At 35.3% G+C, this 16,609-nt stretch overlaps 1 protein-coding gene and 1 pseudogene across 2 annotated transcripts; both read left to right on the top strand.

The window, feature by feature from the left end:
• The first annotated feature begins 1,852 nt into the window (after positions 1–1,852).
• LOC147492136 (putative E3 ubiquitin-protein ligase RHG1A) lies at positions 1,853–15,435 on the top strand. Its single transcript, XM_086565272.1, is given in 7 exon segments — positions 1,853–2,327; positions 5,919–6,309; positions 6,312–7,448; positions 9,419–9,466; positions 10,959–11,054; positions 11,153–11,278; positions 11,372–15,435. Coding segments are annotated over 6 exon segments (1,953 nt in total). The 5' UTR covers positions 1,853–2,327; positions 5,919–5,949; the 3' UTR covers positions 11,558–15,435.
• On the top strand, positions 13,280–15,435 carry LOC147492137 (mitochondrial pyruvate carrier 1 pseudogene; annotated as a pseudogene). Its single transcript, XR_015198218.1, has one exon. The product of XR_015198218.1 is annotated as a mitochondrial pyruvate carrier 1 pseudogene (transcript).
• Positions 15,436–16,609: the final 1,174 nt, after the last annotated feature.

A 16,609-nucleotide genomic window follows, 5' to 3' on the forward strand; every position in this document is an offset into this window, starting at 1 on the left:
AATAACCTGCATTATTTTCTAAACCTTATCGTTGTTTGTCGGCATTATTATTATATGACTGCGTGTAACTAACCATTACCACATTTTTATCGTATGACATTGCATGCAACTGACCATCATCATTTGTAGTTTGCATTCTTTTGCCATCATTTTCATTTAAACCTTACCGTTGTTTGTCAGCATCTTACTTTATTAAATAACTGTATGTAACTAACCAATACCATATTCTTATCGTATGACTGCATGCAACTGACCATCATCATTTGTTTGTATTTTCATAGTATGACTGCACACATTTAACCATTATTGTTATTTGTCAGTGTTTTAATTCATCGTATGACTACATGTAACTAACTATTGTCGTGAACCATTGTCATAAATTTTGGAGACAACCATGTTAGGTTTTAACCGTATTATACCAGCAAGAATATAAGACAATTACCAATACAACTTAATTTTATATTTAATATTTATAATACCAACATTTCTTAATATTTATATATGCTAGTGAAAAATAATTTTATAGTAAAACAATCATAAAAGGCGCGAATGTTTGAATTTAACCACCCCCCCCAAATCAACGCAACTGTCATAACTTTATAACTTTCTGAAAAATCTGCAACTGCTGGCAGTAGCACTCTACATACTTTCCTCTTCTTCGTAACATATCTTTATTTTATGATCAATGTGCATCCATTAAAGCAAACCACAAACTAAATACATCTTATATTAAATAAAATATCTAATGAAAGTCTCAAGAACTTGATTAATTTTGAAAATCTACACATATTAAGATTCGCGTTGACGATACTCTATTTTCCTTGTAATGTTTTTGGCTCTTTAATTTTAAATTATTCTATCTATTTCTTAATTCATGGTGTTATTTTTTCAGTTACCTTAAAATTCTGACTAGATTTGTTGAAGTGAGTTTGGACATTTGCAATCAAGAAAATCTATGCATCGTTGTAGTTCTATTTTCATTGGGATTTTCTTTTGCATTCACCTTAAATCAAGACATTTAGTAATCTGAAAAGACCTTACAAATCCATTATTCTTTTTCCTTCCAAGTATTTCCATCAAATCCATTACCGTGAATTTAAGACACTGTTAGGTTTTAACGGTATTATTAGTTTGACAAGAATATCTAACAATTATCGATCAACACCACTTAATACTAACGATCTTTTGTAAAATTTATTTTCTAGTGACAAATAATTAATATAGTAAAACAACCATAAAAGGCGCGGAATTTGAATTTAATCCACCATCAACGCAACTGTCATAATTTTATGACAAAATCTGTAGCAACGCCGGTAGGTCTTTTTCGCAACATCTCCATTAAAACAAACCACGACCCAAACACATCTTATATGAAAATGAAAGTCTCGAGAACTTGATTAATTTTAAAAAACTAGACCTATTAAGATTCACATTTACGATGCTCTGTTTTCCTTGTAATGTCTTTAACTCATTACAATCTTCTAAAAGACTACTTCTATTTCTTAATTCAAGATGCCAATTTTATGAGTTACTCTAAAATTTTGACTAAATTTGTTGAAATGAGTTTGCACATCTACAATCAATAAAATCTATGCATTATTGGAGTTCTATTTTCATTGAAATTTTCTTTTGCATTTGCCTTAAATCAAATCAAGACACCTCACAAATCTATAATTCAATTTCCATCAAATCCATTATTGCAAAAAGAAAAGATCCATTGAAAATTCAGTGAATATCTAAAATAAAAAAAATGTAGCCAAATTTGGAAGAAATAAAATATTAAATGGCATTAATAACCTTTCCCAACAAAAACAAAATCTTATAAAGAATCCAAACCACAATCCAAAAACATAAATGGAAAGACTTGTGGTGACACAACCAAAAAAAGATAAACATACCGAAACTGACAAACAAAAAGATGATAAAAATGACTTAAAATGTGAAACACAGAATCAGAAGTCTACTCTCTACATATGGAAACAATGCAAGAAAGATGCTCCTGCCCTGCGTGAAGGTGGTGGTGAATAGTACGTGAACGTGATGCAATGAATGTGCAAATGAGGAAAAGAGAATCAAATATTATTGAGAAACGAGACGTGGCAACAAAGTTGGTTACTTGCTCAGGATTGAGAAGAAGAAGAAGAAGAAGAAGAGCGTTTCTTTGCTTGCCTCACTTTCCTCATTTGCATTCATCTCTCTATAAATACTCCCCTCATTCTCTACTCATTTTTCATCTTCTCTTCAAACTTTCAGTCTTATACTTTCTCTTGTTTCTTCTTCTTCTTCTTGTTCAGAAGAAGAAGTTGTGATCAGTCAGGGCTGTTCAGGTTCGACTTCTTTTTGTTCTTCTTCTTTATGCATGTTTACTTTACTTGTTATACTGTTGTTTTATGTTTTTATCTTCTGATGTTATTTGTATATGTTTGTGAACTAGAAATGAGATGTTTATGGTTAATATGTGTTTGTTTTGATGTTTGATTATGGTTTGATAGTTAAATTATTTAAAGCAAGTTGTTTTTAAGCCTTGATGTGATACCTTTTGATTAACTCATTACAGGGAGAAACTTTGTTAGATATATCAGTTTGATTGAGTATGTTTAAGTTGTTGGATGAAGGTTGTTGATGGGAATCTTACATGGATGATGCTTGCATGTTCAAGTTTGAGGTTGAAAGGAGTTAGAGGGTTTGATTTTACTTGTTTGGTTAGTTTTGATTATTGATTTCTGTTTTCTGGGTATATTATTTGAATCAACTTGTTTTTAAGCCGAGGAAGACTTTTGATGGAAACTAAATTAGATATGTTGTTTTTAGCCCAATCAACACTCGTTAGATGAAGGAGAGGTTTTGTTGATTTTGAAAACAATTGAATTGTGTTTGTTTTTAATCAGTTTTCGAATGATTGAATATGCTTAAGTTGTGATGAGGAAAAGAGTTGTTTCCACGGTTAAGGTGGAAACAAGTTATTTAGGGCTTGATTTTGCTTATTTGGTTAGTATTGAAACTTGATTTCTGTTTTCTGGTTAAATTATTTGAATAAATTTGGTTTCAAGCCTTGATGATGACTGTTGGTTTAAGTTGTGTTAGATTTGTGGGTTTAGCCCAATCAACACTCACCAGAAGGAGAGGCTTTATTGATTTTAAAGGAAATGGAAATTTCATTTGTTTTTAAATCAGGTTTTGGATGATTGAGTATGTCTAGGTTGTTTGCTGATGAATGTAGATGATAATCTTACACGCATGCAGGTTTTCCAATGGACTGAATTATACCATCCACCTTGGTATCTTGGTAAGTCTAATTGAATATGATAGGTCTTTTTTCTTGCTTGATTTTTGTAGAAGGGTCTGATGTTGTGTAGGAACCTAGGCTTGTGGTTTTAGATGAAGTTTATGTGGTGGAAATGGGTTACTGAGGGTTTAGTTTTGCTTGTCTGGTTAGTGTTGTTGCTTGAATTGTTTGAGTTAAAATCATATGTTTGGTTTTTCCCGAATCAAGACTCAATGTGTCAGAAGGAGATGCTATACTGATTTTGAAGATGTAACTTTTATTGGTTTCGATCAGTTTTTAGACAAGAGAGTGAATCTAAGTTGGATGCCGAACTGTCGTCTGGCTTATTTAAGGAAATTTCTTGTTACATGTTTTCACGGGAACGAAACTTTTAAAAGTATTGTTGAAACCCTATTTTCTTATATCAGAACTAATTTTGTTGTTTTGTCAAAATACCGAAAACCTGTATGCATCCAAAAGGGCATCAACAATGAAGTCATAATACTATTGTATTGATGCTTTGATTGTTGGGGTGGGCTGAGGCCACCAAGTGGCTCACCTGTCTTTTTCTCTCTCTTTTTTGCTGGGTAAGTTAAAAATATATTAAGGAAAAAAAAAATGAAAAAATACAAGTTTTCTAAGGCGCCAAAGCACCTAGAGTCACTCATTCACATCTGACACAAATACCATAAGGCTCCTCCCAGTTATCAAGCCATGGTGGTCTGCCATTACAAGTTATATTCTCATTTGTGTTCAATCTAGAAGCTCTCTCAGCAACTGCATCAGCTGCCATGTTTGCTTCCCTCCGTATGTGTGTAACATATATTGATTCAGTTTGTACCCAAGCACCATTTCCATCTGTTCACAAGTTCCCAAGGCATGGACAGTGAGTTGAAGGCAGTTACAGGTGCAGAAGAGACAAATTCTACCCATAGATGCTTCCATCCCTTGAGAGAGCCATTTCCACTCCCTCCATTATAGCAACACATTTAGCTGAATTGCAAGTGGTCACTCCTAGTCCCTATCCAAATACGCACAAGAAATTTCCATGATGGTCCCTTCAGGAAACATCATAACCAGTTGGTCCTGGGTTGCCTCTAGCGGCACCATCAGTGTTAAGCCTAACTTGATGTGTAGTTGGGGGCAACCACATGCATCTTCTAGTGGTGGGAGCTGGGCCTGGTCTAAGCGGCAATCCCCATTCGATACAAATATCGACGTCGGAAGAATTTGTATGTCCTTTTGAGAGTTGGAATGCAAGGGTCACATGTGACCTGACCATCCTTTCACAAAAGAATTTAGAGACTTCAAAATTCTATTTCTATGTTTCCACAATGTGACCATTCCTACAATGGCAGCTGCTATCCATAGATGTTTAGTGACCAACTGACCATATTCTCATATTCTGTGAGGGATATTATTTCATAGTTTCATCAGTGTACATAAACATTTTCAGTAAAAGACGAATGTTCCCTTCATTCTTAACCAGATGATATTTTGTTTGGATAAAACCTTTAGGCTATGAGTTTACCCTATGTGACAAGGAACTAAACTTTATCAGCACATGAGCTCGCCCGGAGGCACCTGAGACACGTCGTAACATGTAGTGTGTTGTGAGTTGTGACGTTTTAAGTATATTGTATAATAGAAGTCTTTTAGGTTTTGTGAACTGTCCGTTGTACAGAATTTGTCGTGCTTGAAAATGTTTCCATCTCATGTCTTAATTACTGTCGCTGAATGATGGACCTGAATTGCACATTAATGCCACTGATTCCGTAAAAAGATGTACGACTTTAGTATATTAGTTTAACTAGTTACCATATATAATGCATTATCTTTTAACACAATTTGTATATTTTGTGTTGAGGGTTTTCAAGTATCTCAAGTCAGGAGAGGTCTTGGTTGGGCATTCAACTTGATAAGTTGGACGTGTGGTAGACCAGGTTTTTATTTGCGAATTTTGATTTGGTTTATATAATGAGAAATAAATCATATAAAAAGAAAGAAAGAAAAATAGATTTCACTTATTTATCTAGCATTTATTTAACAATGACATTTCATTTAATGTTACTAGATAATATATGGCACATGCAAGGTGAGGTCTCTATATTTCAGGCTTATGAAAACTGCCTTGTTATTTTGAGGTATTTGACAGTCACATGCGCCTAATTGCTTGTTATGCAGACTCTTTCTTCCTCAGATTATACCCAATGTTGATTGCCCATGGGCTCTGCATTATATAACACACATTGTCAAGCAACTTATAAGATGAATCTAAGATAAAAGGATATGTCCTGAAGACTTGATGTCGACTCAATGAGTTGATATTTTAAGAGTTTTCAGTATCAAAAGGACAAAATAATAACTACACCACATTACTGGAGCTTTCTTTAGAGCCAAACTTCGTTGCTGATTAAATTAAAGAAACAACTGTTCTGTTCTGAAGTCTTATTTTTTATTGGCTCTGTGATTTAAATTCTTGATTGGGGAAGACAAACTAATTAGGACAAGACTTCCTTTAACATGTACAATTGATAGCTTTGTTCTAACAAACCAGTTGTTTCCTTGTGTACGACTTGCATGATTTCAGGTGTTGTCAGTTTTATACGTGTCTCATTACTTAAAAATAATATGTTATTTTAAAATCTTGTAGACACTGAAAAGGGAAACCATTTCATCCCCCGATGCAAGGACAAGGTGGTAATGAAGATTCCTTCCCCTCAAAGGGACGCTCTTCGACCGAAAATGAGCGGTCTGGTCGTACCCCATTGGACATAAACCTGAATGCAGCTTATACAGGAGACATTGATGATGGACATTTTGCAGACGAAGGTGATGATGGACCAGGTTGTTCATTGGATACACGACATTTACCTTGCAAAAGGAAGGCTGATGGAGAAGTTTCTGGGCACTTATCTTTAGATGGCAGCGAAGTGCACATCAATTTTCTGAAAACAGTGTATTGCATGCTGTTCCGGCTCATGACAATGTTGCTAACATCTCTACAGCGACAGAAAGTTCTATTGCTGTTAATCATCCACTTCCTTTGAGTCCCCAATATGGGGTTGGAAGGACATATTTATCATCACACCCACCAGCTTTAAGCATAACTGGATATGCTGTACTGCCACAGAGAAACTCCCGTATCAGAGTTAATCCTGTTCATCTACAGGATGTTACTCCATCAGCAGGGAATTCAATAAGGCTGGTTCGTTCGCCTTTTCCGTCATTTTCAAATCTCCTTGCGGTAGATGAATCTTTGAATTCCTGGCCTTCAGAGGTCCAGACTAACGCTCAGATTCCTTCACATTTGATTCATGTTCCTGTTAATCATCCACCTCATTTGAATTCCCAATATGGGGTTGGGAGTACAGGTCTATCATCTTACCAACCAGCTTCAAGTGTAACAGGTTTTTCATTAACCTCGCATATAAACTCCCGTACGAGAGTCCATCCTGTTCATCCACAGGATACAACTCCATCGGCAGGGAATTTAACAAGGGTTGTTCGTTTGCCTTCTCAGACATTTTCAAATATTCTCACCATAGATGAATCACTGAATTCATGGCCACCAGAGCGCCAGACTAGCTTTCAGAGTCCTTCACATCTAAATAACATTCCTGTTGTTCATGGACCTATGGACCCTTTTGCAACCGATGGGACTTTCAGCTCAAGAGTTGGCAGTTCGTCTTCTGTTATCTTTGAAGAAAGAACTTCCGTTTTATCTAGGGAACTACAGTCAAGAAACAGACGTATGACCGTACAGGAAGTTGCTATGTATGTACCATCACCGCCTGACTTGACAACTTCAGCACATGGCCCAACAAATTTGGATTTAACCAATTCGAACATAAGCATTTCTGATTCCATCTCTCATGTTGGCCCTAACTCAATGGTTCACCGACCTTCTGCATCTGTATCTGTACCTGTACCTCACTACAATGGTCCACCTCAGTATTTCGTGCAAGTTGACTCTGAACCTGAGGATGAGAATAATGCCATTCCTCCATTCTTACATACGTCTCGTGGTATATCACAAGAGATGGGTCGCCAGGGGGATTATCAGCATTACCCAGGGCCAGCATTAAGGCCTGGCATAGAAAGGGATGTATTTCCTGGAGTTCCCTCGTTATATCAAACTTGGAGTGCCAGGAACGAGCTGACAAACAGGCTACTGTCTGAGGTTTGTTCTCGATGCCCACATTTTTTCCTTATTAATATTCAAATTCAGTAGAATGTTAGAGATGCTTATGATTCTATTTTGTTGTCAGGAGTAAAAATGTTCTTGATATTTCATTTCGTAACTCTGTACTTCTATGATGTTTATACTCTCTATTACAGTATTATTGACAAAGAACACAATATTTTGATACAGGATCTATGAAATTAAACATGATATCACTTGTATCCTAATATTAGCAATTCAAGAGACGTTTCTTGTCTTTTGTTATTGCTGTTCACACTGGCATTTGCTGTTGTATGCACATAAGCATTTCGTCTTATTGGTAGCTAATGATTTATATATATACCGTCTCATGCGGATTCCATATTGTTTGTGATTACATCTTTGTATACTTGTACATGCTTTGATCCTTGGAAAAAATAAAAATAAATAAATAAAAAGTACTGCATTAAAATATCGTATGTACTATTTACCTACCTCAAAGAGAAAAGAGGGGATCTCCAATAATTGCACAAACAAATCAATCGTGAAACAACTGGACTTATGAAAGGAACTTAAAACGAATGCTATACCCTTTTGTTTAAAGAAATCATAGTTGGGGTGAATGATAGGTTTAGTATGCACAGGAATAATTTCTAGTATTATGATTAAAGATCGCAGTAAAACAATTTTTCAAATTTCTTATAAATCCACGTCATCCCTTAAAAAAGGGGGGAATTCTCTTCCCCTAATAAAACATGCTAATAAAACAGGTCCAATAAATGGGGATCCTTTCCCTACTAAATCGGGTCCAATGAAATTAGAACACGAAACGATTAAATCCATTGTTAGCAAAAAGTCAAAAACTCATACGCCTCTTTCCTTAACCGGTTTAAGAATTTATTAAAAGTACTCGGCGCGTAGCAAAATGGGCATATTTCTGATTGCTTTTGTGTATGGAGCAAAGTATTCTAAATAATCGAAAAATAATCCCAGAGATACGGACACTTTCGGAATATTCAATAAAAATTGCTGAATTTTGTTGTATATTTACTTATTTTTTTAAAATTCAACTTACTAATCGATATTTACCGATATTTTTTTAAATATCAGTTTTAAAGACATCATGTAGCATTTTGTTCTTGGAGCTTACCCTTACCTGCCAAGGACTACCTGTATTAGCGATGAACTAGGGCGAAAAGTTGTTACATGGGTCAATACAAGCCACAATAAGAGGGATAAATCTTTTAGCAGGTGCTAAAGGTGGATACCCCGCAACGCAAGACCTAACAAGTAACATTATATTTTTATATACAGGGGGCAAATTGTAATGCTACAAGAAGTCTCAAATTCTTGAGCGAGTTGTTTATAATGCATTAATGCCCAAGTAAATGAGTATTCTTTTCCCACTATTCTATATTGCAAAATAGGTTGGTTTTGGAGGGAAAAATTTTGTTTTCTTATCCAACTGTTGTAAACATTTTGGGAATGTAAGGTTTCTAGATTTTGACTTTTCAAACAAATTTTGGAAAAGATCTGTAAGTCGGTTATCAACCGAAATTTACATTTTTGGGATGAGCTTGACTTGTACCTTCCAAGTGAGACCAGTCATGGATAGCAAATTCCGAACAAATATCTATTTCTACTTGATACTTACAAAAATACATTTTATATGTAGGAGAAGTCCCTTAAGTCATGCTTCATAAATGAATCAAATTATGCCAAAAGCACCCGCTATCTTTTTTATTCAATTCTTTCTCAAATTTTTTGTTGGAATTATTAGGTCTATTCGTATAATTTATTTTATAAATAGTCTAATACATTGAAGGTCTCTAGCCCTATATCTAGTGTTTTGAAGTCCTAAATTGTAATTTTCTTTTATCTGTTAAGGTAAAGATTTTCTTGGATAAAAAAGTTCCTAGATAGTATTTGAGAAACATATAATTGGAGGTCTTGTTGATATTACAATTTTATTTGATTTCTTCATACAGATTCATCGTGTGTTGGACCTCCTTCGTGACAATGCGAGACACCTTGAGGTCAGATTCGTACTTTAATTGTTATGTGTATGCAGCCCTCTCTTTTTCTCTTAAGAAACCCATTGGAGCCTATTTATCTCTCGTCTAGTTCTTCTCTAATTTAAGAATATCCCAAACATTTCTTCTTGTCTAGCTATAGCCTCGCTTCTTACTGTTAACAGAAGATAAACTAGCATCTGTTTGCTGTACACAAACGAGCTTGCGGTACAAAGATTTCTGACAAACTTTAGCTTGATCGTCTTACGTATATCTATTTATTTACATTATTATTGACCAGGAGATTTTCATTTTATTATTTTACCAAGCAAATGTTCTCAAAATGCACTTGCATCATATTTGATTGCCAAATGCACTCTCATGCATCGTATCAAGTAGGGTTCTTTCAGAAAATGGAGTTTTCTTTTTTCATTGTAGGGTCTGAATGGATTTCAATCTTGTCCTTGGATGTCGTTTAAGTATCCTTCTTCCTAAGAGGATCTCATTGTGTTTAATATAAATCTTGCTAAAACCCTTTTCTTCATTTTTCAATCAATTTTGGGCTTAGTTAGTTTTAGGCCTCATGTTATTGGCTTTTCCAGTACCACCCTCATTAATTTGTTTTAACCAAATTATTTGAGAAAGAATTCTTAAAGCATATGCAGACATCTTTTATTGAGGAACTGGTTACTTTTAGTGACTGCCTCAAAATCAGTTTTTGATTATTTTCCATATTGGACCCAAATATGGTAGCAGCTAAATGTATGAATCCCAGTGACATGTTATTATTATTATTACTGAAAAAACGTTGTTAAAACATATATATTCTAGTTTACCAAGTGGTTTGAAATTTCCCCACGATTTCCTCATAATGCTTTTCAGCTGGCAAAGTTTAGCCAATTTAATGTGTTTCATACTTGTGTTTGGTGTGCATGTCTTCACAGCTCTCCTAAAGAGCTAAGTCTATCCAAAAGAGAACTATAAACCATAACCCTCTTCCAAGTACGCAATTGCATCTCCTTGAATAAATGTTTAGCATTAGAGTTCTCCAAAGAGCCAGAAAGAAGTTACTCACAGATAATGTAGAGTGAAAAGAGAACTCAGTATGATTGGTCATACTTATTAAGAGCACAATGCTGGTATCCCAATGAGTTCACAGAAAGAGATTGATACCCTTGTATTGTCCACCTGACTGTTGAGATTATATGTATGCTGTCTTTTGTTGGAGCATAAGTTGTCTAAGAGGATTTTTCTTCTAACAGACAGGTGTAGGCAGTGTAGGAGATAGAAAATAAAGTACAGTATAACTGTTTCTAAGAATTAGTAGTGAGATTCTATAATGACTAGGTTCATTAGGCAATTTACAGATGTCAACCAAAGCATTGACTCAAATTAGATTGTATATGCAATGCTACTATCCACTGATTTTTTTTTTGTTGGTTTGCAAATGATGGTTCCTTGTGCTCTACTGTTCTTTAGATTGGAGATTTGACTTTCACTCATGATGATGTTGTAGGAGTTGCGTATCCCTCATATAATAGCTTCAGGGATTCTAAGAATGCATGACAGGCGTGACAATATGGGGCTAGACATTGATAGCTTTTCTTATGAGGTAATTAGCTCCATCCCACAAACACACCACAATTCTCATATTTTCATTGATCTTGACGGAGAGGCTGTCCTCTTGACGTGATGAGTTTGGAACTTTAGGAACTACAGGCTTTGGAAGAGGAACTAGGTGCTGTAACCATCGGTTTGAGCGAGGAGACTATTTCAAGACATTTAACGCTGAGAAATTGTGTAGTTGCTGACGACGGATCATGCTGCATCTGCCAGGTGAGTGACACTTGAGTTTTTCTTTTATCAGTTGATCCAGACAAGTAGACAACCATCTCCAAATTATTGATCTTTTTGTGGGCCTCATGGCAGGAGGCATATGTTGAAGGAGAGGAACTTGGGACACTTCATTGCGAGCATAACTTTCACTCTGGGTGCATCAAACAATGGCTCATGGAAAAGAACGTGTGTCCCATATGCAGAACGACCGCCTTGCCAGACGTGAATTGTTGCCCCATTTGCAAATCACCTGTCGTGACTGAAACGTTTGACGACTGATGGCTGGAGTTTCTGCATTGTGTTTATTGCCTCCTAAATCTTGAGGACAATGTTTCTTATTTTGGTTTTGTTCTTGTTTTATTTAATATAAACGGCAATGCCTCATGACAGCAGCTCAACAGCTGGTGAGACTAAAAGCGGCTCAACTTAGCACATGAGCCACAAAGACTGAAAGACCCTGTTTCCAATCTTACGAAGCCAACTATTTATAAGAAGGGCGCGAGTCTTGGCTCGTAATGACTGGAATCAGGAATTTTCAAGTCACCAGTTTGCAGAAGGCATGAAGGTCTCTGGGTCAAAATAGTTGATCTTGTTTTAGTTGAACAAAGTATTTTTAATATATGGTTTGAGACATTGGATTTGGTTAAATTTTCTTGGAATTCTCTTAAGTTATTTTCACTATATTTATGTGGTGTATGTTCATGTGATTTGGAAGATGTTTTACTTTCATCCAGTTGGCAGGACCGTGGAACTTGTTTGGAAGCCACATAATGGCATCTTCAACAGCCAAGGTCTGCAATCATCTAAAGCAGAACATGTTGATGTTCTTCGATCATTGATGAGAAGCTATGAATTTTTGTGTACGAGAATACGAACCAGCAAAGTTGAGATTCTACACATAGGGAGGTATGTGCAGGGAAATATTTGTGTTGGCAAATGATGGAAAACAGTGGCTCTGGAGCTCAGGAAAAGAGGTTTAGGCCACTGGTTGTAATTGTGGGTCCTTAGGCTAATTTCGAACCTGTGATCAGAAGAATCTCTTGAATGTGAAGATAAAAGTGAGATGATCGTTATCTGTATTGCAAGATATCCAGTTCTGCTCTTCAGCATGGTCTCGAGAGCTCTGGATGGCATTTTCCTGTGATGTTGTACGCGGTTACTCGTTGAAAGGTATGTAGCTTGATTCGCCTTGTAGATGGGCTTGGGTTTTTCTTTGAGTACTCCTCGCTTCCCCTACTCTATAATACGCTTGACAGTGTTGTTTAAGTCCATTATAGTCCTAGTCTTTTTCGCCTTGTAGTAGGACTGCAGGAGTGGATCATCCGTCATGAACCTTGTCCAACTGTGGTCTCAACTTTTCTGAAGTCTACGAGAACAATGAACAGTTGGTAAATAATATGAAGGTTTAGTAGAAGGTATATTGAGAAATGTTTGTGTCCCATTGAGATATGTTACCTTTGAAATTTGAGGGTTAGCATAGCCCTTGGATATCTGATGTAGAGAAGTTGATGTTATCTGATGTAGAGAAGCATAGCCCTTGGTTAGCATAGAGATATGTTACCTTTGAAATTTGATGTAGAGAACAGAGATGATGTTGAATGACAAACTTGGATATTGAGTCTTCGACAAGAGGTATAACAATCCTATTTTTTTAATTAAATAAATAAATATTTATAGCATGTATTTTATTTTATTTTTATCAGTATTATTTGGATATGGGCTTAAGTGGGCTTTAATTAGAAAAAAGAAAAGAAAAAGAGGATAAATAGTGAAAGAGAAAAACATGATCGAGTAGATAGAGGGATAGGGGGTTATAACCACAAAACCTCTTTCCTTGTATAGGGGGATTTTTGCAAGAGACACGAGAAAGAAGGGAGGAGAGGAAAAGTTCTAGGTTTAAAAACAAATAGACGAAAAAAAAAAAAAGGAGAAACCAACCAATGATGAATCACAAATCTCTCTCTCTATCTCTCTGGTTTCCAATCTCAGGAGTAGTTGTAAATGTCGGCTTTCAAATCATTCTTGAACAGTCCTGTATGTCCCAAAACAACTCTTTTTTTTTGGGACCTATTGCCAATTGGGAATTTGTTGCTACTGGGTTGATGGACATGCAAAAGCCTCCTGAAATAATCTCTGGCAATATGACTACAGTCATGTGTGTTTACTCGGGGTTGGTTATGAGATGTTCATGGATGGTTCAGCCACGTAACTATCTGCTTCTTGTCTGTCCTGCCTCAAATGAGGCAGTGCAACTTTATCAGCTCTCTCGTTGGGCAAGGGCTAAGGGGTAAGGAATGAATTACCATTATTTCATTTTACTGTTTGCAGTATATAGTATTATATATATTACCTGCAGATTGATATGAATTTTCTTGAGCCCATCTTACTAATAGTGTTAATGAAATATACCGATAAGTGTGACAACAGTTGATGTCTTTGAGAATTGGGATGGTGGAGTTGGGTCAAGTCTTGTGGTATCAAGTGTTTTCTCTCCTTGGTTTAATTATTTTTACCCACAACAGTTTGAGAAAAAAAAAGGCCGTCAAGTTGGCCTTTAGTTTACGGAAATTTGTGTTGCGTATAAAATTGAATTTGATTCAATAGTACGTTGTGTAAATTGGCAGGACAAATAGGCCGGTCATTGTGATAATTTGGTCTTGCAAGTTATAATGAAGATCTCTGAGTAGTACAAAAATCCAAACTTCATAAAATGACAAAAGTAGACTTATATGGTTTCCTGATGATGTGATCTTAAATTTAGACGTTATACTTGCTTAAGCCCAAAGCTAGATAGTGTTTTCTTTTGCTATTTTATTTAGCTTCTATCACTCAAGGTCTATCTTAACCTTTGTTTTTACATGAACTTCTACTGAGAACAGTGGACATAGATAAGAATGGAAATGGACTTGGCACGACACAAAAAAAATAAAGTTTCGTTTAAAACTGGAACATTTAAATGTTCATTGCTCTCTTATCCAAGCAATCTCTGCTTTGTCAATTTCTTTTTTTCACAACAACTAACTAGGTTAGATGCAAAAACAAGTTGTAGTTGATCTTCTGTCAATGGGGCATCCAGCCCAATCAACATCTGAGAATGTTGTGATTTGACTTGAGCTCTTTTTGGTATATAAGACCTTCACTAATTGATCCTTTCAAATATATCAATATTCTTGTTATAGTTCTAACTAAGCGACAGTTGGAACATTGCCTCTATGATGGAATATCCATTTATGAGTTTTTGTATTTAAAAGTTCATAGTGTATCTCTGGATATGAAATTTTATGTATATAATTGTGGGAGTATTTGAAACTTATTGTATGTGATTAGATATAGTAGAAATTGTTGTTTTCCTTAAAGATACATACAAAAATGTTGATATTTATTGGTTAAAAGCTACGTAAGGCTTGATTCTAATCTGGAAGGATTGGATACATAGGCAGCCTTATGTAAAGGTGCAGCCACCATATTATATATTATATATTAGTTTCGTGATAACTATATGTGTACAATGTTGGTATTAAATTATGTACGTGATAGTGATTATTTAAAAAGGTATTCATTGAATGTGTCATGAATGACCTGTTGGTGTTACGATGTGTATTCTTTGAATGTGGCGGGAATGACCTAAGGTATTCATTGAATGTGTCATGAATGACCTGTTAGTGATATGATAAGTGGTATTCCCCGAATATGAGGGACAAACTGTATTTTATCAATTAGACTTCAATGTCTTAAATAAGGTTTGATTATGAACGAAAATTTGACTAGCTGAGATAAATCCTGTTATTGTGATGTATAACTCTGTTTTGCAGGAGGGTAGAATTTGCTAATCTTGTATGCAGGGGACATAAATATCCTACCCTAAAATGACGTACTGGCTTAAAGATAAGATGTATCAAACTCATATTTAATTAAATTATCATATGTGTATTTAATAAGTAGAATGTAAGTGGTATTTATATTGTAAGTTAATTTGGAAAATGGGAATGATGAGTACTGTTATATGAGTTTTTTGGAAATGTATTTTTGGGATTTAAATCTTACTTGGGAAGAAACTACATGCCGTTTTGAGAAAACGGGACTAATTTGTCTTCCAAGTTGAAATGATTGTAATAATTTTTTTATTTGTGAATGAAGAGTTGTTTTTTCGGTTTTAATTTGATATATTTTTTTTATATCGTGTTTAGAAATGGGTTATTAGAGTTTTGTTTCATCTTGGATTTTCAGAAGATGGAATAGGGTGAAGATAATTCTTTATTTTAATTTTCTGAAAATTTGGGGTGTGACAAGAGGATTATACTATAATAATACGCCAAATACATAAGGCTTAGGAGTAAAACATTGATTAGATTCTACTGGTGTGACTTCCCGAGAAAGTTTCAAGCTAATCGTTTTATTTCTTGGCACTTCGTATGCCATGGATGCACTTTTGAACTTAAAGCAAGATGCTTGCCTTGAGTGCAGTGATTTGGTTTGCTGAAGTCATCGACATCAGTTTGCTTACCAGTTTGCTTTTTTTTTTTTTTTTCTGAATCCGACTTGATTTTTGTATTAAGGCTGTATGGAAATTCGATGCTTTGAATTCGGAAATTCGTTCATTCTTTACATTCCAATCCGAGCAAAGCACAACTCTATGGAACCACAGACTAGCAAATCATTCGGTACTAGAGTCTAGAGGTGATTGTTCGTTCCAACTCTAATGGGGTATTTTGTTACTGTTATCCCAAATTTGAAGCCCGTATCTTGGTCCAAGCTATGTTTGCTACTTTTTTACATTTTGGGTTGGTCGTAATAAGGTTTCAGGTTGTGAACGGGCTCAAAGTTTTAACTAAAATGATGACAGTAAACTGGGCTGTAATTCCAATGCGATGTGTCAATTTTAAATTTAGGCATCGATCGCTCCCAAAGAACTCTCTCCATTGCAGCTGATGACAGAAACCCTCCACATTGTGTACATCAAACATGCAAATTTGCACACCTGTATGTGATTACGTGGAACAAGCAAAGAGACTCCACTTCGAAATAACATTTGGAAAACATGTACGCGCCAATTTTTTTACTTTTATACTTGTAGCTCGGAGGCTATAAATGTGCACTGGTCTATGTCAATACGTTGTCTGTTTTGTTTTGCAAACTTGAAGTGCACAATTTACTTTGCAAAATTTTCATTGTCATCATCTACTTAAACTTTTATTATGTGAAATGACCAACACACACATACAAAAAGAACCTAAACACTACAGTCTACTCTGCTTTGGAATTTGAATGCACACTCTAATTTTGCATTGATATATAGTTGAAGCCTTGAAGGTAATTTCGTGCAAATGAACT

The sequence above is a fragment of the Coptis chinensis genome, chromosome 6, assembly GCF_015680905.1.
Source record: "Coptis chinensis isolate HL-2020 chromosome 6, ASM1568090v1, whole genome shotgun sequence".
Lineage (NCBI taxonomy): Eukaryota > Viridiplantae > Streptophyta > Magnoliopsida > Ranunculales > Ranunculaceae > Coptis > Coptis chinensis.